Source organism: Hyperolius riggenbachi, chromosome 12 (assembly GCF_040937935.1).
Source record: "Hyperolius riggenbachi isolate aHypRig1 chromosome 12, aHypRig1.pri, whole genome shotgun sequence".
Lineage (NCBI taxonomy): Eukaryota > Metazoa > Chordata > Amphibia > Anura > Hyperoliidae > Hyperolius > Hyperolius riggenbachi.
In genome coordinates this window covers 223,029,081-223,054,078 of record NC_090657.1, presented here as the reverse complement: position 1 = coordinate 223,054,078, position 24,998 = coordinate 223,029,081, and the positions used below count along the sequence as shown (strand labels likewise).

Here is a 24,998-nt window from a genome sequence, read left to right as displayed (position 1 = left end):
AAAGACTATAGTCTGATGTGTGTATGAGCCTTTAGGAGATTGTGTTGTTTTTCGATGGCATATCTCAGGGTGGCCACTAATGATACAATTTGCTGAACGATCGATTACGAATGATTTTTTCCTATGAACGTTCATACAGTAAACGATCGTTTGGGACCGCTAATGGACAAAAATCTCCTAAACAATCCAATCAGATTGACGTGAAACCAAAATTCGGATAGATTTCATTCATCTGATCAAATTGGTTAGAAGATTTTTGTCCATTAGTGGTCTCAAACGATCATTTGTGAACGTTCATAGGAAAAATCGTTTGTAATCAATTGTTCAGCAAATTGTATAATTAGTGGCTGCCTTTATGTTTGTGAAATGGACCAATGTTGCATATATTCTGTCCTGAATAATTGTGGTTGGTTCATAATATTGAATGATCATTCTATTGCACTTTTATTTTGATATATGCTTTAATAAAAATCGGAATACACACAACAAAAAATAATAGCTGAGCGGACAGCCAGGCCAGCCAATAGAAGTATTACACATCGGTGACCTCAGAGCTAGCACTCTGCCAGCTGCTCCAACCAACCATGACTGTGTTTAGTAATTAGTGTAAGAAACAAAATGATATTAAACACATAATACAGTGTACATATAATACATATGGGATAATCATGGCCTGAGAGGGTTTGGCACCTGGACATCAGCTATACATCAAAGGCAAACAGTGGCGTAGCAATAGGGGGTGCAGAGGTTGCGACCGCATCAGGGCCCCTGGGCCAGAGGGGCTCTCTCTCAACCGCAGTATTGGCTCTTTATTTGGTCTTTTACTGGTAATAATCACTTCTATAGATGCTTTGACTAGTAGTGATTATTAATAAACTCCTCCCCTTCCCCTTCTTTCACCTCTGACGCTGTGGTTTTCCTTGGCAAGTATTATTGCACCATATCAGATGTTATGTATAGAGTACTTGGGGGGGGGGGGGGGGAGGGCATTGTAAAACTTGCACTAGGGCCCAGAGCTCCTTAGCTACGCCACTGAAGGCAAACACAAGATTTAGGCCCGGCGCACATTGGCACTAAAAACGATCCGTTCAGCCGGATCCTAAGGGGGGTAAACAGATCCTTTTTTAATCAATAGCATCAGTTCATATTAATCCATTAGAACCGATCCATTTGGCACGTGACGCCAAACGGGACCGCACGTTTGGGCTCCCCCCACAATGGTGGGATCTCCCTGCAGCAATTGTTTCTGCCCCTCCCACAATGGTGGGATCTCCCTGCAGCAATTGTTTCTGCCCCTCCCACAATGGTGGGATCTCCCTGCAGCAATTGTTTCTGCCCCTCCCACAATGGTGGGATCTCCCTGCAGCAATTGTTTCTGCCCCTCCCACAATGGTGGGATCTCCCTGCAACAATTGTTTCTGCCCCTCCCACAATGGTGGGATCTCCCTGCAACAATTGTTTCTGCCCCTCCCACAATGGTGGGATCTCCCTGTAGCAACTGTTTCTGCCCCTCCCACAATGGTGGGATCTCCCTGCAGCAATTGTTTCTGCCCCTCCCACAATGGTGGGATCTCCCTGCAGCAATTGTTTCTGCCCCTCCCACAATGGTGGGATCTCCCTGCAGCAATTGTTTCTGCCCCTCCCACAATGGTGGGATCTCCCTGCAGCAATTGTTTCTGCCCCTCCCACATAGCTATGATGCAGCAGTCACTGCAGGAACCTCTTGCTCTTTGTAAACATTCTACAGTATAATCTGGAGAGTACATCACAGGAGGGCACTGCCATAATTTGGCTTGGGTAAGTGTGCTGTGGGGCGCCTGACTGACAGAAGAGGCCAGCATGTAAACCAGACTTCCAGAAAACATAAGTACAAATTTAGTGTGGAGATATGAGGACTGCTGTGCTTGTGGGAAAACATAAACCCGCCAGGATCAGAGATCACAATACATTCAGCATCATAGTAATAGTCCTGATCTGAAAGATATGAACCCATAAGGGACAGAGGTGCTAGGCTGAGACATTTGTTGCTGTATGCCTGATGAAGTGGGGGCCACACCTGTGAAACGCGTTGTAACTGGTTTCTGGAGTATATTAATAAATCTAAACCTTTGAAAATTGACAGTTTCATGTCTGCTTTGAGGAGGTAAGTCCACCACTGCCTCCTCAGCAATTTTAAAGTTTTTAGCATATTTTATCCTGTTGGCGCCTCTGTTCAATCCCTGCAATACCTGTGTCCACCTCTAGAGGGGTTATATACCCCCTTCTTTCCGATCTGCAGAGAGCAACTTCTTAATCCTGAGTGAGGACAGGTCCAATCTCCCCACCTGCATTTACCGTGGTTGCCTATCGGGTAACCCTGGTTTGTGAGTATCAATTTACTTACACTATTGATCAAATCCAATACATACTACACTATATTGGGCCCTCTGTGTTTCTCTCTTGGTATTCACCATACGGGAGTTCATGTGTAATACGGTGGCAGGATGGCTGGAGGCAGCTCAAGGTTTATCTCCTGGTCAAGAAGACATCAGAATCTTCTGGGTCGTTGATATGCTCTTCTTCCATCGACAGACACCACATTCCTCTCGATGCACTTTTTGTTGGGACGCTGAAATGTTTGTGCTCTGGGGAGCTGATTTTGAAAGAAACAACCCTCAAACCATTTCAATGGGTTCGGATTGAACATGAAGCCCATCCTAGTGGACAAGAACGTCTTTTCAGAAAATGCCCTCAAGTAATAAAACAGTCTTTATAAAAATATATATTACATCTCGGCTCCTTGGAGACAATCCATTTCCCTAAGAGCGTAATTCAGCGCACATATTGAACGGTTGGGGGTCGCGGGTTCCTCCCGGGACAAGGCCAATGGGTCCTTTCTCACCGGGAGGGAACTTCAGGTTGAATTTTTGGAGGAAGCTGACGAAGAAGATGAATAGTTCGGTCTTGGCCAGAGATTCCCCGATGCACGCTCGTTTACCTGGAGGCGGGAGAGAAGAACGAGGTCAGAGATTGTAGAGAGGAGACATCGACCATAATACTGGTCACACATATACAAGCCAATCTGAGGGCACAATCCTGGAAACCTTCCCACCATGGGTGTGATACGGGGGGGGGGGGGTTAGGGGGTGAATTTGGGCAGTAGGGAGGGGGTGGGGGGAGAGGAATTAGGTTTAGGCATTTAGCGTGTACTGGGGGTTTAGGTATTAGGTAGGTAGCATGTGCGTGGATGGTAATTTTTAGCAATAGTTAGGTAGTGTGTGTGTGTGTGTGTGTGTGTGTGTGTGTGTGTGAGAGGGAGGGGGTTAGTTTTAGGCACTAGGTTGGTAGTTTGTTTGGGGGGGAGGGGGGTAGGGTTAGTGTGGGTGGGGTTGGGTTAGCCATAGTAAAATATCAGTATTAAATACCGATATCTTTCTATTGTTATTACAAATTTCCAGGCACTTTTTTGTAAGTACATGTCGATGACTCCCCCTTGTTTCTGCCAGAGGAATTTGTGGTCACAACAACAGGCAGCATAAACTGAAATGAGTCAGCAAACTGCAAATAGTGCGTATTGAAATAAGGTGCAAGTTTGTACAAGCAAAAATACTAATAACCTCAATGAAGCCAGCCCTAAACTCAGCAAACAGCCACACCTAACTACCAGGCTACTATATACTGTACAAGAATGACTATCTATCTTTCTATCTATATCTATCTATTCAGCTATCTATCTATCTATCTATCTATCTTTTTAGCTACAGTGGGTTGCAAAAGTTTTAGGCCCCCTTGACGTTTTCCACATTTTGTCATATTACTGCCACAAACATGCATCAATTTTATTGGAATTCCACATGAAAGACCAATACCAAGTGGTGTACACATGAGAAGTGGATCGAAAATCATACATCATTCCAAACATTTTTTACAAATAAATAACAGCAAAGTGGGGTGTGCGTAATTATTCAGCCCCCTGAATCAAAACTTTGTAGAACCACCTTTTGCTGCAATTACAGCTGCCAGTCTTTTAGGGTATGTCTCTACCAGCTTTGCACATCTAGAGACTGAAATCCTTGCCCATTCTTCTTTGCAAAACAGCTCCAGCTCAGTCACATTAGATGGACAGCGTTTGTGAACAGCAGTTTTCAGATCTTGCCACATATTCTCGATTGGATTTAGATCTGGACTTTGACTGGGCCATTCTAACACATAGATATGTTTTGTTTTAAACCATTCCATTGTTGCCCTGGCTTTATGTTTAGGGTCCTGCTGGAAGGTGAACCATCCGCCCCAGTCTCAAGTCTTTTGCGGTCTCCAAGAGGTTTTCTTCCAAGTTTGCCCTGTATTTGGCTCCATCCATCTTCCCATCAACTCTGACCAGCTTCCCTGTCCCTGCTGAAGAGATGCACCCCCCAAGCATGATGCTGCCACCACCAAATCTGACAGTGGGGATGGTGTGTTCAGAGTGATGTGCAGTGTTAGTTTTCCGCCACACATAGAGTTTTGCATTTTGGCCAAAAAGTTCCATTTTAGTCTCATCTGACCAGAGCACCTTCTTCCACATGGTTGCTGTGTCCCCCACATGGCTTGTGGCAAACTACAAATGGGACTTCTTATGCTTTCTGTTAACAATGCCTTTCTTCTTGCCACTCTTCCATAAAGGCCAACTTTGTGCAGTGCACGACTAATAGTTGTCCTATGGACAGAGTCTCCCACCTGAGCTGTAGATCTCTGAAGCTCATCCAGAGTCACCATGGGCCTCTTGACTGCATTTCTGATCAGCGCTCTCCTTGTTCGGCTTGTGAGTTTAGGTGGATGGCCTTGTCTTGGTAGGTTTACAGTTGTGCCATACTCCTTCCATTTCTGAATGATCGCTTGAACAGTGCTCCGTGGGATGTTCAAGACTTTGGAAATCTTTTTGTAGCCTAAGCCTGCTTTAAATTTCTCAATAACTTGATCCCTGACCTGTCTTGTGTGTTCTTTGGACTTTATGGTGTTGTTGCTCCCAATATTTTCTTAGACAACCTCTGAGGCCCTCACAGAGCAGCTGTATTTGTACTGACATTAGATTACACACAGGTGCACTCTATTTAGTCAGTAGCACTCATCAGGCAATGTCTATAGGCAACTGACTGCACTCAGATCAAAGGGGGCCGAATAATTATGCACAACCCCACTTTGCAGTTATTTATTTGTAACAAATGTTTGGAATCATGTATGATTTTCGTTCCACTTCTCATGTGTACACCACTTTATGTTGGTCTTTCATGTGGAGTTCCAATAAAATTGATTCAGGTTTGTGGCAGTAATGTGACAAAATGTGGAAAACTTCAAGGGGGCCGAATACTTTTGCAACCCACTGTATCTATCTATCTATCTATCTATCTATCTATCTATCTATCTATCAAGGTAGGTTGAGATCTAAGCAACAGGAACCTGAGGCCAAGATTTCAAAAGAGAACCACTAAGAGTTTTGGCAAAGTTCTGGGAAGTATTATTAAAGGGAACCTGAAGCAAGAAGTATATGGAGGCTGCCATATTTATTTCCTGTTAAACAATACCAGTTACCTGGCTGTCCTGCTGATGGCTTTGGCTGCAGTAGTGTCTGAATCACTCACCTAAGGCCATTTTCAGATCGGGGCAGCACCGCCAAAAAAAGGCCTTTGGGGAGTACTGCGTTAGTAGGCGGTAATCCCCTTCTGGCCAACATCCAAATAGGAAGTGACACTCGCTTGCAGTCACTTCCTGTTTCAGAAGTATGGAAGTGCAGAGAAGTGTATTGTAAAAATACGTTTCCACGCATGCTCGCCGACACGCCATCATTTTTTAAATCCTCACATCACCATAGACTTACAAGACTTACGGTCCGCCGCACGTCGCCGCAGTTGGGTGCCGAGGTCATGAAGCACGTCATTATGCACCTGGCTGTCCTGCTGATCCTCTGCCTCTAATACTTTCAGCCATAGCCCCAGAACAAGCATGCAGCAGATCAGGTGTTTCTGACATTATTGTCAGATTTGACAACATTAGCTGCATGCTTGTTGCAGGTATGTGATTCAGACACTACTGCAGCCAGATAGACCAGCAGGGCTTCCGGGCAACTGGTATTGGTTAAAAGGAAATACATATGGCAGCCTCCATATCCCTCTAACTTCAGTTGTCCTTTAAAGAGAAACCGTAACCAAGAATTGAACTTGATCCCAATCAGTAGCTGATGCCTCCTTTCCCATGAGAAATCTTTTCCTTTTAACAAACGGATCATTAGGGGGCGCTGTATGGCTGATATTGTGGTGAAACCCCTTCCACAGTTTCCAGTCTGTGAACCTCATTGCATTGTGGGAAATAACAACAGCTGTTTACAGCTGTATCCAACTGCCAAAAAAAGCAAGCAGCATCTCCTTCCACTGACATCACCTGCCAGCATTAAACATGTCGCCATGTGATAAATGTCAGAATGTAAATCAGTGAGAGGAAAGATTTTACATGGGCGAACACTAACTAAATCATTTATACATAGTTATTGTAAAAATTAATCACTTTTTAATTACATTGTTTTCACTGGAGTTCCCCTTTAAGTTCCTGTTTACCTGAACTACAAGTGTAAACACTTGCTGTCTGCTCCAACAGCTGAGACTTCCTGCACCTGATCGGGTGGGAGAGGGGAGGAGGGGCAGCAATGCAAATGAGAGAGGAGTGAATCCTCTGCACTCACCAGCTCCAAAGGGAATAAGAGCGTCATTCTTCACAAACTTGCCATTTTCATCCAGAAAACGCTCAGGGTTGAACTCCTCAGGCTTATCCCAATATTTCTTGTCAAAAAGAGCTGAATGGAGCATGGTGACAATCTGTGTGTCCTAAAAATCAAAGTATTCATTTTACCCTCAATTATTTCACAATGTCGCACCAATCCTATCACATCAGTGTCTGCACCAGAGGAGCTTACACTCTAATGTCCTCACCACAGTCACACACTATTATTATTATACATTTATATAGCTCTGACATATACCACAGCGCTGTACAGAGATCACTGATCCATTCCCATCAGCCTCTGCACCAGAGGAGCTTACACTCTAATGTCCTCACCACAGTCACACACTATTATTATTATACATTTATATAGCTCTGACATATACCACAGCACTGTACAGAGATCACTGATCCATTCCCATCAGTCTCTGCACCAGAGGAGCTTACACTCTAATGTCCTCACCACACTCACACACTATTATTATTATGCATTTACATAGCTCTGACATATACCACAGCACTGTACAGAGATCACTGATACATTCCCATCAGCCTCTGCACCAGAGGAGCTTACACTCTAATGTCCTCACCACAGTCACACACTATTATTATTATACATTTATATAGCTCTGACATATACCACAGCACTGTACAGAGATCACTGATCCATTCCCATCAGTGTCTGCACCAGAGGAGCTTACACTCTAATGTCCTCACCACAGTCACACACTATTATTATTATACATTTACATAGCTCTGACATATACCACAGCACTGTACAGAGATCACTGACCCATTCCCATCAGTCTCTGCACCAGAGGAGCTTACACTCTAATGTCCTCACCACAGTCACACACTATTATTATTATACATTTATATAGCTCTGACATACACCACAGCGCTGTACAGAGATCACTGATCCATTCCCATCAGTCTCTGCACCAGAGGAGCTTACACTCTAATGTCCTCACCACACTCACACACTATTATTATTATACATTTATATAGCTCTGACATATACCACAGCGCTGTACAGAGATCACTGATCCATTGCCATCAGTCTCTGCACCAGAGGAGCTTACACTCTAATGTCCCCACCACAGTCACACACTATTATTATTATGCATTTACATAGCTCTGACATATTCCACAGCACTGTACAGAGATCACTGATCCATTCCCATCAGTCTCTGCACCAGAGGAGCTTACACTCTAATGTCCTCACCACAGTCACACACTATTATTATTATACATTTATATAGCTCTGACATATTCCACAGCGCTATACAGAGATCACTGATCCATTGCCATCAGTCTCTGCACCAGAGGAGCTTACACTCTAATGTCCTCACCACAGTCACACACTATTATTATTATGCATTTACATAGCTCTGACATATACCACAGCGCTGTACAGAGATCACTGACCCATTCCCATCAGTCTCTGCACCAGAGGAGCTTACACTCTAATGTCCTCACCACAGTCACACACTATTATTATTATACATTTATATAGCTCTGACATATTCCACAGCACTGTACAGAGATCACTGATCCATTGCCATCAGTCTCTGCACCAGAGGAGCTTACACTCTAATGTCCTCACCACAGTGACACACTATTATTATTATACATTTATATAGCTCTGACATATACCACAGCGCTGTACAGAGATCACTGATCCATTCCCATCAGTCTCTGCACCAGAGGAGCTTACACTCTAATGTCCCCACCACAGTCACACATTATTATACATTTATATAGCTCTGACATATTCCACAGCGCTATACAAGCTGAACTTGCCTCTCATTTTACTGCAACATTTTATTAATGCACTTTAAAAAAGATTGGTCAGTGAGATGCTAACATTTATGACTTGCATGCACAATTAATGCAAATTGTATGCATATAGGAACTGATACAGTCAGATGCAGTTGCAGCTGATTTGATAGTCACTATCAGATGTTTGGGTGATGACCTGGAATGTTTACCTTTGGTATAATGTAGCCTTTAAACTTGATGTCTTTCAGAGCAGCATGGGGCAGTCCGTTGGGCACAACGCTGGAGAATCTCTGCACCTCGTGAATGACGGCGTCCGTGTACGGTAAGGAGACGCGGTGCTCCAGGGACGGGCATACTTCTGTGCCAATCACTTTATCAACCTCCGCCTGAGCTTTCTCTGCAAGAGCAAATGATAAGGTTATGTCTGAACAGCCCCCGCCCATCTGTCACTTCCTCCCCCCGAGGACCATTTCTGCCCACCCCCGAGGCCCTTTCCTACCCACCCCCGAGGCCCTTTCCTACCCACCCCTGAGGCCCTGTCCCGCTCACCCCATGTGTTAATTCACTCACAAAATTATTCCTATCCAAAAATATAGCAACATTTCAGAAAACAAATAAAATAAAAAACCGAATCACTGAGATGGAGAACTGATCCCTTTTCCTCCTGAAAAATACTTGTAATATTCAGCTGTTTACGAACCACTTTCTCAGTTGTACACTAAATTAACTGGCTTCCATCTGTGATCAGATGTCATGATTTGTATTTATTCAGCATCAATCCAACTATTTCTGGAGTATTCCATTGCTTGGTAGTGCAACTGAAAGCAAACAATCAACTATGGGTGGTAAGGAACCGTCAAAAGATCTCAGGGATAAAGTTGTAGACGGGCACAAGTCAGAAACTATGTGTATAACAATTAGTGAAGCCTTTACTCACTCCCTAAAAGCCTCATAAAGGTTAAAATTAAGAAGTGGAAAGTGGCACTACAAGAGCCCTCCCTGGATCTGGCTACACTTCAAATAGGGCCACATTAATTCTAAAAAATTGAGGTTTGCAAAAACCCTCCTTGAAGATTTTGAGGCAAAATATGGTCAGATTATGTGATTATGTAGCCAAAACCGTGGCAAAACTGACCACTCCATGGCTGGGGGAGAAAAAGTTGAACATCCTTGTATGGCCTACTCAGAGCTCAGACTTAAACCCAACTGAAAATCTGAGGAATTCAGCCCAATAGAGCTCACTGTCCAATGTGACTAGGGTGGAACATCTGTACAGAAGAGGGGCAAATACTGCACAGGGTAGATGTGTGAAGCCAGTAGAGAATTATCTCAACATACTCAAGGCTGAGGTGGTCCCACAAGGTACTGACCCAGCGGGTTGAGACATTACCAGAGTCGGGACAAGGTCCTCCAGCACCCAAGGCTGAGACACCAAAGTGCACCCCTCTATCCCTCCCACCCGTGCCTTCACACACTGATTGCTGTTAGACTAAGAGGCCCCTCCTCCATCCCTCCCACCCCAGCTGTACCACACCGATTGCTATTAGACTAAGAGGCGCCCCAGGGCCCCCAACACCCTAATCTCTAGTTATCTGGCTTGCAGTCACTGCCATGTATCCCCTTTTCATATTTCTCTTTGCTCCAAACACAATAGGGGAATGATAGCTGAGTGAGTTGTGCACCTCCTCCTACACTGCGCCCAGAGGCTGGAGCCTCTCTCGCCTCTGCCTCAGCCCCGCCCTGCGCCCCCTCCTACACCGCTCCCTGAGGCTGGAGCCCCTCTCGCTTCTGGCTTGGCCTGCGCCCCCTCCTACACTGCTCCCTGAGGCTGGAGCCCCTCTCGCCTCTGCCTCGGCCTTCACCCCCTCCTACACTGCGCCCTGAGGCTGGAGCCTCTTCTGCCTCTGCCTCGGCCCTGCCCTGGACGTTACCCATCTCTGGGAATCTGGTTTCTATTGCTGTGCATTGAGCAGTGCTGCTTGTGAAATTTTGCCAAAGTCATTTTCGTATCATAAATGCAATTTTTGATTTTGAGAAATTTTTCGCGAAAAATAGCTTGTATTTTTGCGTTTTTGTGAAAATGCGAAATCGCTATTTTTACAGCAAAAACTCAATAGTTATACCATGAAAAATCGCAAAAAGCATGACAACGCATAATTATATTTTTACCGCAACAATTTTCTCCATGAAAAAAGGGAAAAAAATCAATATTGTTTTACTGGTAAAATTTCAGAAAAAAACGTAAAGAAATAACTGAATGAATTTTTGATGGAATTTTCGCCTCATAATCATGTTCAACATTTTTTTCACGAAAATGAATGCAAAAGAAAATTGGGATTTTTGGGATCGTATTGATTTATTTATACTGAAGACACAGACGCTGTTGTACCAAACACTATGGTAACTCCAGTGCAGCTCTCACCCTCTACCATCTGGATGCAGCTGGTGGGCGGGTCAACCAGACGTAACGTGACACCCTATGTAGGAGGACCAATGCACACCTGACTTCAAATGGTGAGATACTGTAGGAGAGCTTGTGAGACAAGTTGCCTAGGCCTGCAAGGATAGGTGCACCGCTACAGGCACTCTGGATCTCTGAACTTAGAGTTCAACTCTGGACCTCATGTTTATAATTCCAAAAATTTATATCACTGCTTGTGAATTTGTCTTGTTCAGTTTTGGGTATAGTTGGGCATTAAATGCACCCATTGCAAGGGGAGTCTCTGTTTTTGTTTGTCTACAAAACATGGCAATATAGTTATTTTTAAGATTACCCTGAATCCTAGAGTAGGAGTCCTGGTGCCTATGGTGTGAAGAGAAAACCAGGTGCCAAATAGTGTGTAATGGTTAAAGGGGCACTATGCACATATTTTAAATTTTACAATTTTTCACCAAACATAAACAAATAAGAATTACGTTTTTTTCCAGAGTAAAATGAGCCATAAATTACTTTTCTCCTATGTTGCTCTCACTTACAGGTAGTAGAAATCTGCCAGAAGCGACAGGTTATGGACTAGCCTATTTCCTCATGGGGGGATTCTCAGGGATTTATTTATTTTCAAAAGCACTTAGTGAATTGGCAGTTGCTCTGTCCAACTGCCAAAAAAACTGTGTAGCGAGCAGGGAAGCTGACCAGCATCATTGTGTAAACCCTTTTAAGGGAATATCTTTATAAAGAATAAATGCCTCGTTGAGAATCCCCTATGAAGAGATGGACTAGTCCAAAAACTGTCGGTTCTGTCAGATTTCTACTACCTACTGTAAGTGACCGCAACATAGGAGAAAAGTAAAGTATGGCTCAATTTACTCTGGAAAAAAGTTACTACTTATATGTTTATGTTTGCACATATTTTAAATGTTAAAATTTTTCGCCATAGTGCCCCTCTAAGCATATTACCCTCTCTCTGTCATCTCTTCAGCATTTACAACCACGTGTGGGAAGGTAGCTTCTGGCTTGTAGCTGAGTATCCCCATCTTACAGAATGATGTACAGTAAATATTAAAAGGTAGCCATGCATCAATCGATGATGGGAAGACCTCCCTCTTATCGAACCTGATCAGAGAGAGATCTGTCAGCTGCCCATACTTATTATTTCTCTATCTTTGCACATTATTTTAAATTTTACAATTTTTTCGCCATAGTGCACCTTGAAGGGCTCTGTCTCCGGCAGAGGAGACCAGGGTTCAAACCTCGGCAAATCTCAGCTTTTCCTGCTCAGTAATCCAGCACCTATTCAGTAGGAGACCTTGGGCAAGGCTCCCCAACACTGCTTCTGCCTTTAGAGAGCCCCCTAGTGGCTGCAGCTTTGGCGCAATATAAATGTTGTGCCTTGTCTAGTATCGCTAGATGTTCAAAGAAGAACAGGAAATTACAGTAATGGATACTCGTGAAAAAGGGTTGCAGACTTGCCACCACTGTATACACCTGCAGGGAAATAAACGTCCCTGATCGGTATCACAGATCCTCAGGAACCTGGTCATTGGCTCTGCCTGGGTTATTCCTAATTGTAGTAAATTACAAGTTCGGACAGACCATCAACTCCAAAGGAGGAGCCTAGACACTAAACCATGAAAAGTTTGTGGGAGGTGCCCAATGTGTAACATACAATGTGCCCTACATTTTGGACCTATATCAATAAGTAAATAGAGGTGTCTTACCTCTTCAGATGATACACAGAAATGGGAAATACGTTTTTTTTTTTAAATTGATAATGGTTAAACTGTAGACAAAACGTTTCACGCATCTTCGCTTGCTTCTTCAGGTCAGTAATACAGAATTCTACTGTGCAGACTGCGTGGGACGTGAGCGCCTGTATCTTCTTTTGCATCAATTGGTGTGTATCATTTGAAGGGGTAAGGCAAATTTGGTCTAAACACGGCAATAGGCTGACAGACCCCACATCTGCAAGGGACAGTTTCCATCCATTCTTACTCTGGATCTCCGGATACTCCAGCATGAACTTCAGCAGCCAGCGCAGGGTGGAGGCGGTGGTGCCGGTGCCAGCGATGAACAGGTTAAATGTCGTCATGGTCAGGCTCTCCAGGGTGAAGTGTGAATCTGGGCTCCCCTCCTCCTACGGGCAGAGATTGGCAGAGAGTACGAAGACACACAGGGCAGAGTTATCAAAGATGGCTGCAAAGAAACCCAACGCAAACAAGGACTCAACAGAGCAACCAATCAAGTTTCAGATGTTTGAAGTGGCCCGGTGGTGGGCGTGTACATCTTTATCATCAAGAAACGTAGCATTAATCCCTCAGCAGAACTCGTTGCAATCAACAACAAAGCTCCACTGAGCCCCTGTAAGACCCCATAGTTGGATGAGATGGCTCCTTCAATAGTGGGAAACCTATGAATGGCCCGGAAGCCTCCAGGATCTTGGTGGAGCTCACTATTCCAGCACAGGGTCTCTCTAAAGCAATTCAACAAAAGCTGGTGGAATGGGTGTCTTTTAGCTGCACCCCACCTTGGATGAGCAGCTCTGCTGGACATGCTGAAGTAAGGTCCATGCATGCCCAGTCCAGGCTGGGACCACAGCCAGAAGATGAGGAGGGATCCTACAGTGGAACAATGGCCAACGCTGGGATATTGTCCCCGGGCTATCCAGAGGCGTAGCTTTGGGAGGCAAGCGGGGACAGATGTCCCTGGGTGCAGCAGTGTGAGCGTGCTCAACACAGCCACTGCACCCCCACGTGCCTGAGAGGCGGCTCGCTGGCTGCCCGAAGTGCCCCTGCTTCTCTCCCTGCCTCTGCAGAGAAGAGCAGAAGTGTTAGCAGCAGGAAAAGCGGGGAACATCTAGCTATCTAAATCGGGAAAGGAGGGGCACATCTGGCTATCTAAAGGGGGGCATATTTGGCTATTTAACGGGGCACATCTGTCTCTCTGAATGGAGAAGGGGGCATATTTGGCTATATAAAGGGGGGGGGGGGGGGGGAGAGGGAGGCACATCTGGCTCTCTATGGGGAGGAGGCACTCCTGGCTATCTAAAGGGTGCCACATTTAGCTATTTGAAGGGGGCAGATCAGGCTATCTGGGGGAGTGGGGCACATCTGGCTAAACAATATTTGTACATTTGGCTCCACCCATGACCAAGACCACATTCTGGCCACGCCCATTTTGCTCAGAGTGGGACGCAAAAGCTGGCCATGTCCCTGGGTGCTGAAAACCTTAGCTATGCCTCTGGGGCCATCCAGAGGCTTTCCACTACTTAAGTGAGTATCTAATTCTCCCCCCCCCCCCCCCCCGACACACACACACTTGCTTCAATGAAGGAAGGATTCCGATTGGTCGCTCCATGTTTGCTTCCGTGTTCTTGGCATCTTTGTTGACCATTCTATCCCAGTGCCCAGGGCTTATCTAGCTGCCCGGTGCTCCCACCAATGACAGAAGGGGAAAGCCTTGTCTTACCTCCTCCATCCTGTTCAGAAAGCTGTCCACGAAGTCCCGGGGGCAGTTGGGGTCTCGTGTGAGAATGTGGTTGTCTATGAGGCCTCTCAGGTAGGTCTGCAGCATGGTGCCGTTCTGGAAGATTTTGTTGTGGTCCCCGGGAAGCCAGCGGAGAATCTCTGGGAAGGCATTGTAGAGCTGCAGGAAGAGAACAAACCATCATCACAGGCTAGAAACATCCGGACTGTTTCACTTATAGTGGCCTCAAGACCTGGGAGAACTTGGAGAACATGAGTCATCCTGCAAACCTGGCTTGGGTTTAAGTGTTGCCCTCGTTGTTGGGTGGGAACAAATTGTTGCATCTCCAGAGAGGAGATTATAAGTCATGTGGAAACCTGGACTGGAAATGTCCTTTTAAAGGGCACCCGGGGCGAAAATAAACTAATGAAATAAATGATTGTATCTATCTTCCTTCTCCTAAAAATGACTTTTTAAGATATTGCACAGTTTTATTTTATGTTTAACTCTACTTTTTAAGTTTTAACTGTTTTATTTTTCTTGCTCAATGACACATTCCTTGAAGTATGCCAGAGGTAAAATCTATGAACCATTGACCCTTTGTATCTCTTTCCTGCTCTCAGAAGCCATTTTCTGCTAGGAAAGTGTTTTATAGTTGTAATTTCTTATCAGTGAGGGTCACGCTGTAGTCTGACCCAGTCCTGACAGGAACTGCCACTTACATACCTGATATTTAACTCTTTCAGGCAGGGAAAGAAAAAAAGGAACCCAACATAGTTATTTGTGTGCTAGGCACTGTACATGCACATGTCTATCTCATGTCACATGTCACTTCGGGTATCCTTTAAGTGGTATGACACTCAGGATTTCTTCTTTGCTGTAAAATATTCTATACAGAAAAAAAGGTACTACCAGAAAAAAGCACTGGTAGCAGAAAAGCATTCAAGCAGTTAAACACAGCACTTTCTCCTTCAGTGGGAAGCTTAGCACTCTTGCTGAACTTGAGGAAGTGATTACAATAGTCGCTAATAAGAAAACAATCAATCTAATGTAAACAGTACTGCTAGCAGTGTCTCATCTGAATACAAGCCACAAATGTACACAGGAGATGACACATTCTCCTTGGATACATTGTAATATATTAATACAGCAGCTATGCAATACATTACAATGGCAGCTTTCAGTGCAGATAAACTGTACTTTGGAAATTTGTAGACAGACAATACTACTTGTGCACAAAAGCAAATATGATAACAGTATGGGTTATAAAAAGTAGAAAATATGTTTTTACTGAATGTTATGTCAGAGTTGAAGCCCTCTTTAAGGTGCTCAAACATCTAGTGATGTATGGAAATGTCGACCAAGAGACAGATCGCTTTCTGATCGAATCTGATCAGAGACAGATCGCTTTCTGATCGAATCTGATCAGAGACCGATCTTTTGGCTGCCCATACACGGCAGGCTGATTCCCGATCGTTAGCATGAAATCACTTACAAAATCAGTGTTGCAATCAATACATTTAGTAGGCTTGTCAATTGGGCATGCTTGTTGTAGCCCCAGTTTTCATCTGATTCAATAAAATTATTGAACTGGATGGTGGATCGGACCAGGATATTGGTAGCTTTGAATTGTCTGCTATCTGTTGATAAAATAATTCAGCCCTCACCTGGGTCGTGCAAGATCAAAACTTCTCTACAGCTGCCCCCATTCCCTGGAACCCCTTAAAGAGACACTGAAGCGAAAACAAAAATATGATATAATGAATTGGTTGTGTACTATAAAGAATTACTAGAAGACTAGCAGCAAAGAAAATATTCTCATATTTTTATTTTCAGGTATATAGTGTTTTTTTCTAACATTGCATTATTCTATAATATGTGCAGATTACACAACACTCAGCATTCAAAATGAGTCTTTCAGAGCAGTCTGTGAACTAATGACCTCTCCTCTGGCAGAGAAAAAGAAAACTGTTCACTTACAGTTGAGATAATAAAAGTCAGAAGACAGCCCTCTCCATGACTTTGAAAGTCGTAGAGATTAATGGCTTTTTTGCATAGAGATAACAACTGGAGTTTCTTAACTCTTCCTGTACTGGAAACAATTAGACTGATGTATCTGATCTTAATGTTTTATTTCTTAGCTGTACTACACATACAAATCATAATATCATACATTTTTTTTCGCTTCAGTGTCTCTTTAACTCACCCCCTTAGGCCTCCTACATTTAATACATTTAGACAAGTCCTCAAAAAGCACCTCTATTTATTGACCTCTTTTTACCATCACTATTTAGCCACAGTCCCTTCTCCTCTGCCTGTTGTGTGCTGTTTGTTGTACTGGATAGAGGGTGCCCATTCTATATACAAAACAATTTAAAAACGGTTTGAATCACCTGGAAGCCTCGTCTCCCCAAGAAAGTCAGATTCTCAAGCAGCATTCTGTGCAGCGTCTGAAAGGTCTCGTCTTGCGTGTCAAATCGCTCTCCGAAGACAATGGAGCAGATGGCATTGGACACGGCGGCCGTCATCTCAGGCCCGGGATTGAACGGTTTCCCTGATGGAGAAGAATACAATTCTTACCCCGGATCTGACAGGTCTGTTACCCAACACACCCCAATATCTGTAGAAGTGAAAGGTCAGCACCACTTCTGAAAACTCTTCAGCCGGAAATGTAATGACTGCTTGCCAGACAGGCAATAAAAGTGTCCCCACATTTGGCGATTTTGAGGCCCGAACAACATCTGATTTGATAATTCTACATATCTAACCAGGGCTATCTTGCTGACAGTGTATTTTGGTGGGGGGTTATTATGTTTTTTTGTATCACTTACAGACTGTATATAAGTTTTCCCCCGACGAAACCCGCTAAGAGTGAAACATGTTGGGTGTTTGTGTGAGAGAAGAGATTATATACTAGTTTACCACCCACTGTCTGCTGCATTGAGGTCTTAGGAGGGGGACAATGTGGTAGCAGCAAGAACAGACACACAGCTACCACTTTCCCTATGTGCAGCAACTCACTCCCTGCACTTACGAACCCTGCAGCCACAGAATGAGTCCAAGATGGCTGCCGTCCTGGTGTTTTTTTATAGGTGGCTGAGGGGTCCCGGAGGGGATGCTAGCTAATTGGCTTCCATGTGTCTGCTGACTGTGAGGTAAGGGGTCAAAGTTTAGCTCAATGATGACGTATAGGGGGCAAACCAAATCCACCAAGTATTCGCCTGAGGTGGCGAATGTGAATTTGCAATCTTCTTGGCGAATTATTCACCTGACTACTTCTTCGGCCCATCTCTATGCATGTGTAAAGTGTCCAGCGGGTCAGCTGACTGGTGAACCACCAATCTCATTATTGTTGACATCTCTGCTATATACAGACAATTGTGTCCTACAACACAGATACCACCACATGTAATGGGCTTTCTCAAAACTACACTAGTTCTTGTATGTATGTATGTAGTATGTATGTATGTAGAGATGAGCGTAATGACTTAATTACGATTTCGCGAAATTTCGCGTAATTAGTGTAATTACGATTATGGCCGTAAGTACATAATCGTAATGAAGAAGGATTTCGCGAAATTTCGCGAAATTCCGCGTAAGCGTAATTTTCGCGTAATTTTCGCATTACTGTGGGTATCGCGAAATTACGTTTGCCTTGCATGCAACCGTTTGTAAGCGTAGTTACATAACGTAATTTCGCGATAGTTCATATTACTGTAAGCGTTAATTTTCGCATCGTTTTCGCGTTACGGTGGGTATCGCGAAATTACGTTTGCCTTGCATGCAAATGTTTGTAAGCGTAGTTTACACCCTTGAACTGCGCATGCTTAGTTTTTACATAATTTAACGCGAAAAAGCGTTTATATGCGAAAATTTGTTAGCGTTTGTCTGACTACCGCTGATTCGCTTCTGATTGGCTAATGCGAACAAGTAATTTTTTATAGCTAACAAGTCATTACGAAATTCGCGAAATTACGAAGAAATGCAAAATTACGGTATGGTTTAACGCGAAATTACGTTATGAATTAAACGCGAAATTACGCGTTAAAAATTACGCTTACGGTATTTTCAATTACGATTTTAATGGCAATTACGCTACCATAATTTCGCATCGTAATAGCAAATTTCGCATGCGTAATTATAGTAACGCGAAATTTCGAAAATTTCGGCTCAACCCTATATGTATGTGTATTTGTGTGTGTTGTATGTCTTTGCCCCAATCTATTTTTGATTTTACTTGTTAACTAATAAAAGAAACATTTAAAGTGATTTGTTGGGTGGGCCTTTCCTATTGTACCAAGATAAACAATTCTACATATCCGCCCAATCGATGATTCGATCGATTTTAGGCCAAAATTGGTTGAATGTATCGATCAAGCATTCAAATCTAGTTTGAAAGTGCTTGATCAGGTGCACGGCAGATCCCTGGCCGCAGTCCCCCAAAGTGCAAAATGTCCCCCCTTTGATGCCCGTGCGGTTTAAATTCTCACTTGTCCCACTGGCGTTACTCCCAGACTAATCCCCCATTATCAAGTGCCTGTACCACTTGACACCAGGTGCATGTGTGAAGTCACAGCAGTTGGTGACTTGGCGCTGCAGGTAAGAGTTACTATTTAGTACTTATATAGCGCTGATATCTTCCGTAGTGCCGTACAGAGTATATTGTCTTGTCACTAACTGTCCCTCAGAGGGGCTCACAATCTAGTCCCTACCATAGTCATATGTCTATATCATGAAGCGCATGTATCATAGTCTAGAGTAGGCATGGGCAAACTTGGCCCTCCAGCTGTTAAGGAACTACAAGTCCCACAATGCATTGCAGGAGTCTGACAGCCACAGTCATGACTCATAAAGGCAAATGCATTGTGGGATTTCTAGTTCCGTAACAGCTGGAGGGCCGAGTTTGCCCATGCCTGGTCTAGAGCCAATTTTTAGGGAACTACCACTTAACTTATCTGTATGTTTTTGGGGTGTGGGAGGAAACCGGAGTGCCCGGAGGAAACCCACGCAGACACGGGGAGAACATACAAACTCCATGCAAAATACAAATTCCATGCAAATAGTGCCCTGGCTGGGATCCAAACCGCGAATGGAGCGCTGCAGGGTGAGAGCGCTACCCACTATACCACTGTGCTGCCCAGAGTTTACACATCACAGGCATAGGAAGGGGAGGGGGGGAGTGGGGCAGGGCTGAGGGGCATTTTACATGGGGGAGCCAGGCAGGCAGCATTGCTAGGCTGATTGCAGATATATTTTATGCTGAAATGTATTCGGAATCTGTCTGTGATGTGTGGGCAGGCATTAGATCTTTATTTGATCAGAAAGAGATCTGTCTCCTGTCCATACATCCGCTCCAAAGATAATAGAAGAACATTCTGCACAATAGACTCTGTTTTCTTAGCACTAGCTAGAGACACTGCACAGAAATGGCTTCTGTCAGGTCATTTCACTCTAGGCCAACACACCGGAACATTTTTCTCTCTCATATAACAGAGGAAAAACCTGTTTGACCATAAATTGCACTAACCAACGTGACTTGGGTGACACTTTCATCCTTCTTGAATATTTGGAAAGGGAGAGGCTTCAGTTAAGGGACAGACGCTCACACAGAGACCGTTACCATTTTTTGACTTGAAGAACTCCACCAGGAACATGGCCTCCTCAGCCACCCGTTCCTCAATGCTCCTCTTCCCCATCCCAAAGTTCTTCAGAGTGGTCAGGGCAAACTTCCTCTGATGGAACCAGTGAGGTCCGTTAGAGAACACCACACCTGGAATACAAAACAGAGATTTTACACCAGTGAGCACCGGAGACGGAGCAGAACTAGAGACGCTCAGCTGATGTCGGTGACGGGACAACACTGTCACTTGTCTATCCTTCCCACTCAGGAACTTTATTGTCCTGCTGGATGACTACACAGCAACGTGCCCATGCTTCTAACAAGACATGAGGAGAAACAAGCAGCCATGATGGGTGTCTTTTAGCCCCCCTATACCTTCCTAGTGATTCTGGGTCACCCTGAGCTGTCTGGGTATTCTGTAGTACTGGTCCAAACCCTGTCCCATAGAGATGTATCAATCCCTGCCATGCACTGATGAGGACCAATAAGTCTGAAACAGGCTGTCTGGTCTGCATGTGGGGTTGGTGTGGCTCTGTGAAATGTATAAGCTACAGGCTCACTATACACCAGTGGTTCTGGATGTGTGCCTGGCTTTCACGGGCATAAAGAGATGATTTGCATATTCAGGAGCGATGCATTGTTGGAGACCACAGTTGCTCACTTACAGTTGAATTATCGCAAATACCTTCTGTTTTAAGAAGGCAAATTACACTTTTTTGGGTCTCTATTAGTCCCCTATACCTTCCTAGTGGTTCTGGGTCACCCCGAGTTATGTGGGTATTCTGTAGACTATGATGGTTCAGTGACTTTATGGAAGAAGAACCCAACATCTACCTCATTGCTGACCCTTGCCTGACTGCATATTTCTGGTGTACCCAGGCAATGAGGTTATTAATACTTCTCATTATTATATTCACAGCTTGCGCCTTACAATTGAAACCCAAAGGTTGTAGACCTGTATCGCTATATCCAAAATCAAAATATTTGTGTTCAACTTCCTGTATCCTAGCGCTAAGATGGTGTCATGTGATCTGTTGCTTTGCAGCTGATGATATGACCTTTGGACAGACAGTTGCTGGAAACTAGGCAACCACAGGAGTGTTCGCGTATCGGACGGCTTTACCTTTTCTTCTCGCGATTCGCTCAAACACGGGTACAATGCCTCGTCCACTGAAGTCCTCGGCCTGGCCCAGGAGGGCATCTTTCAAGGTGTCGTAGCCATAAAGAAACACGACCGGTTTCCAGCCAAAGTAGAGAGTGTAGACACCGCCATACTTCTCCCCAAGCTGGTGAGAGAGGCAGAAAGATATGGTGATGTACTTAGCTGTCACGAGGCTGGTTACTGATTCACCGGATGGAGAAGATCCGCGCCAAACAGCTGCCACACCTTACAGCTATGGCAGGAGAACCAGGATATAATAATATGATGAACATTAGCCTATGAGTGTGAGCTCCTCTGAGGACAGTCAGTGACATGACTATGTACTGTGCACAGTGCTGCAGAAGATGTCAGTGCTATATAAATACAGATTAATAATATGGTAGGACATTAGACTATTACTATGGTAGGATTAGAGTGTGAGCTCCTCTGAGGACAGTCAGTGACATGACAATGTGCTCTGTAATGTGCTGAAGAAGATTTCAGTGCTATATAAATACATAATAATATGGTAGGACATTAGACTATGACTATGGTAGGATTAGCTTGTGAGCGCCTCTGAGGACAGTCAGTGACATGACTGTACTGTGCACAGTGCTGCAGAAGATGTCAGTGCTATATAAATACATAATATTAATAATAATAATAATATGGTGGGACATTATACTATGATTATGGTAGGATTAGATTGTGAGCTCATCTGAGAACAGTCAGTGACATGACTATGTACTCTGTAAAGTGCTGCAGAAGATGTCAGTGCTATATAAATACATAATAATATGGTAGGACATTAGACTATGACTATGGTAGGATTAGAGTGTGAGCTCCTCTAAAGACAGTCAGTGACATGACTATGTACTCTGTAATGTGCTGCAGAAGATGTCACTGCTATATAAATACTGATTGGTAATAATAATATAGGGCCTTGGCACACTGTTATGTTTACACACATGCATGCACCTGTATTGTTCTCTGTTGCTGCGCAGACCCCATTCAACTAGAATGTATAGAACAACTCCAGAGCAGGATCATCCACCAGGCAACCTAGGCAGGTGCCTGGGGCCTAGTGGGTGTCAAGGGGCCCACCTGTCACCTTCTCTGACCTCTCTTTACTTCAGATTACCAAAAAGACCACCAGGGGGCGTCAAATCTACGACCACTCTTAGAGCCCCATTACATCTTAAAGTGGACCTGAACAGGGCAGAAGGAAAACCTAGAGAAATGCACTCTGTATGTATTTAGAGAGTTTAGCCTGTCTAATTCCCCCTCATCTGTGACTAATCACAAGTTGTAATTTGATCTTTCCCCGTGTCACAAGACTGCCTATGGCAGAGATGGCAGATAAGCCCATTGGAAAGCACAGGCTGTAAACAATATATCTGCTCCCATGAAAGCAGGAAGTAGAAACACTGCAGATTTATTTTAGGATTTGTATGAGCTGTAACAAAGAAATGTTTTTCTGTAAAGGTTATTATGCTGTTGCTTATCTTTTAGAGTAGAGAGGAAGTTCTGAGTAGAGATGCTCAAATCCGGATCCGGGAGACACCCGGATAGTTGCTATCCGGATATCTCCCAGTTACCTGTGCGGGGGGGGCGGGGTCAAGCTTACCTGGTCTGACGTCTTCTTCGTCCGTCCCTCGGCGCCTCCCACGATGCGCTCCACACGCGTCACGTGATTACAAACACTTCCTCCTTCAACCCGGAAGTGTTTGTAATCACGTGACCGCCGCTTGGACTGCATCGTGGGAGGCGTCGAGGGACGGACGAAGAAGACATCAGACAGGTAAGCTTGACCCCGCCCCCCCGCACAGGTAACTGGGAGATATCCGGATAGAACTATCCAGGTGTCTCCCAGATCCGGATTTGAGCAGCTCAGAACTTCTGAGTTCAAGTCCGCTTTAATCCATTTCTGGGCAGCTGTGTGTTGCGCACAGAAAGTCATGCAGCAGTGCGCTGTCCCAGCTGACATCCCCTCAGTGGTGCTGCACACGGTGTGCCCAGGTTCTCACTCACACAGGGCAAACTTTTTACTCCTACAGTAAATGAGAGATAGAGCCAGCTGCAGACAGACTGGGCCCCTCCTGTTGCAGATGATAACCCCGGGAATTCAGAGGCACAGCCCGCCTGGCTTGACAAGCGCAAGGTTTTCTTGGCTGATTTGGAGAGAAGACAACAGTTTGTTGTTTCTGTTTTTTAAAGTGCGTCGTGCAGAGGAATAGGGGCGCCCTGGAATCTCGTGGGAAGGGCTGAATTGTTTGGCTGAGTCCTTTTAACATTCTTCTAACATTCTGCGGCAGTAAAATACGGTAAAACATTGTGCAGTATTTGTGTGAGGACATTGTTTAGCTATTCTTAGGCATTATTGCCTGAGTATTTGTACACATCAAGCCTTATATGGAAGCACTGTGCGGTACTGGGCAGCACTCCCACCTTGCAGCACTGAGATTCTGGTGCGAATCTGGGCCAGGACACTATCTGCATGAAGGTTGTATGTTCTCCCTGTGTTTGTATGGGTGTTCCTCTGAGGACAGTCAGATACATGACTATGTATTCTGTAAAGTGCTGCAGAAGATGTCAGTGCTATATAAATGCATAATAATAATATGGTAGGACATCACACTATGACTATGGTAGGATTAGAGTGTAAGCTCCTCTGAGGACAGTCAGTGACGTGACTATGTACTCTATACAGTGCTGCAGAAGAGGTCATTGCTATATAAATACATAATAATAATATGGTAAGACATTAGACTATGACTATGGTAAGATTAGAGTGTGAGCTCCTCTGAGGACAGTCAGTGACGTGACTATGTACTCTATACAGTGCTGCAGAAGATATCAGTGCTATATAAATACATAATAATAATATGGTAGGACATTAGACTATGACTATGGTAGGATTAGATTGTGAGATCCTCGGAGGACAGTCAGTGACGTGACTATGTATTCTGTAGTGTGCTGCAGGAGATGTCAGTGCTATATAAATACATAATAATAATATGGTAGGACATTAGACTATGACTATGGTAGGATGAGACTGTGAGCTCCTCTGAGGACAGTCAGTGACATGACTATGTACTCTGTAACGTGCTGCAGAAGATGTCAGTGCTATATAAATACATACTAATATGGTAGGACATTAGACTAGGACTATGGTAGGATATTAGATTGTGAGCTCTGAGGACAGTCAGTGACATGACTATGTACTCTGTAAAGTGCTGCAGAAGATGTCAGTTCTACGTAAATTAACAATAATAATAGTATATAGCATTTAGACCCTTGGTTACCCTCTGTAGCCAGCTTTTATACAGAAAAGCATAACCATAAGCTGTGATGAATGCTTCTGACTATATACTGTGCTTGCAGCTCACCTGTATAAACGTGTTGTACGGGGCCACCTTGTCAATCTGGTGTAGATTTCCTATGATGGGCCAGGGAGTGGGCCCGGGGGGTAAGGTGCGCTTGCTTCTCCATGCAGAGAGGTAGAAGTAAGCCAGCAAGGCCAGTAATCCAGCGAGCAGAACAGGCAGCATAGTGAGGCCTCTTCTGAGATCTGACAAACACTGAACTCCTTCCTACATATAAGAGAGGTCCCACCTCTGTCCACAAACTGCTAACTGATGTAACTGGCCAGCAAGGCGGAGGGAGGGGCCTGCAATGCAAATTCCTACAAAGCCCAGTCTCATTACAGCAAGAATGTAACAGAAGCATTGAGAGAAGGGGAACTCTTCAGTCACAGGAGGGTCAGGCAGGATACATGCGGCATATGATGAAACACAACAGAAATCATCTCTTTATCTGTTTGC

General features: G+C 44.4%; 1 protein-coding gene across 1 annotated transcript; it reads right to left on the bottom strand.

Annotated features, from left to right (window-relative positions):
• Window positions 1–442: 442 nt before the first annotated feature.
• On the bottom strand, window positions 443–24,777 carry LOC137540868 (cytochrome P450 2F2-like). Its single transcript, XM_068262056.1, has 9 exons — window positions 24,564–24,777; window positions 21,157–21,319; window positions 20,034–20,183; window positions 16,807–16,967; window positions 14,417–14,593; window positions 12,944–13,085; window positions 8,721–8,908; window positions 6,692–6,833; window positions 443–2,977 (listed from the first exon to the last, which is right to left on the bottom strand). Exons 1-9 carry the CDS (start codon window positions 24,723–24,725, stop codon window positions 2,799–2,801), a joined length of 1,464 nt encoding a protein of 487 aa, XP_068118157.1. The 5' UTR covers window positions 24,726–24,777; the 3' UTR covers window positions 443–2,798.
• Between the last annotated feature and the right edge of the window lie 221 nt (window positions 24,778–24,998).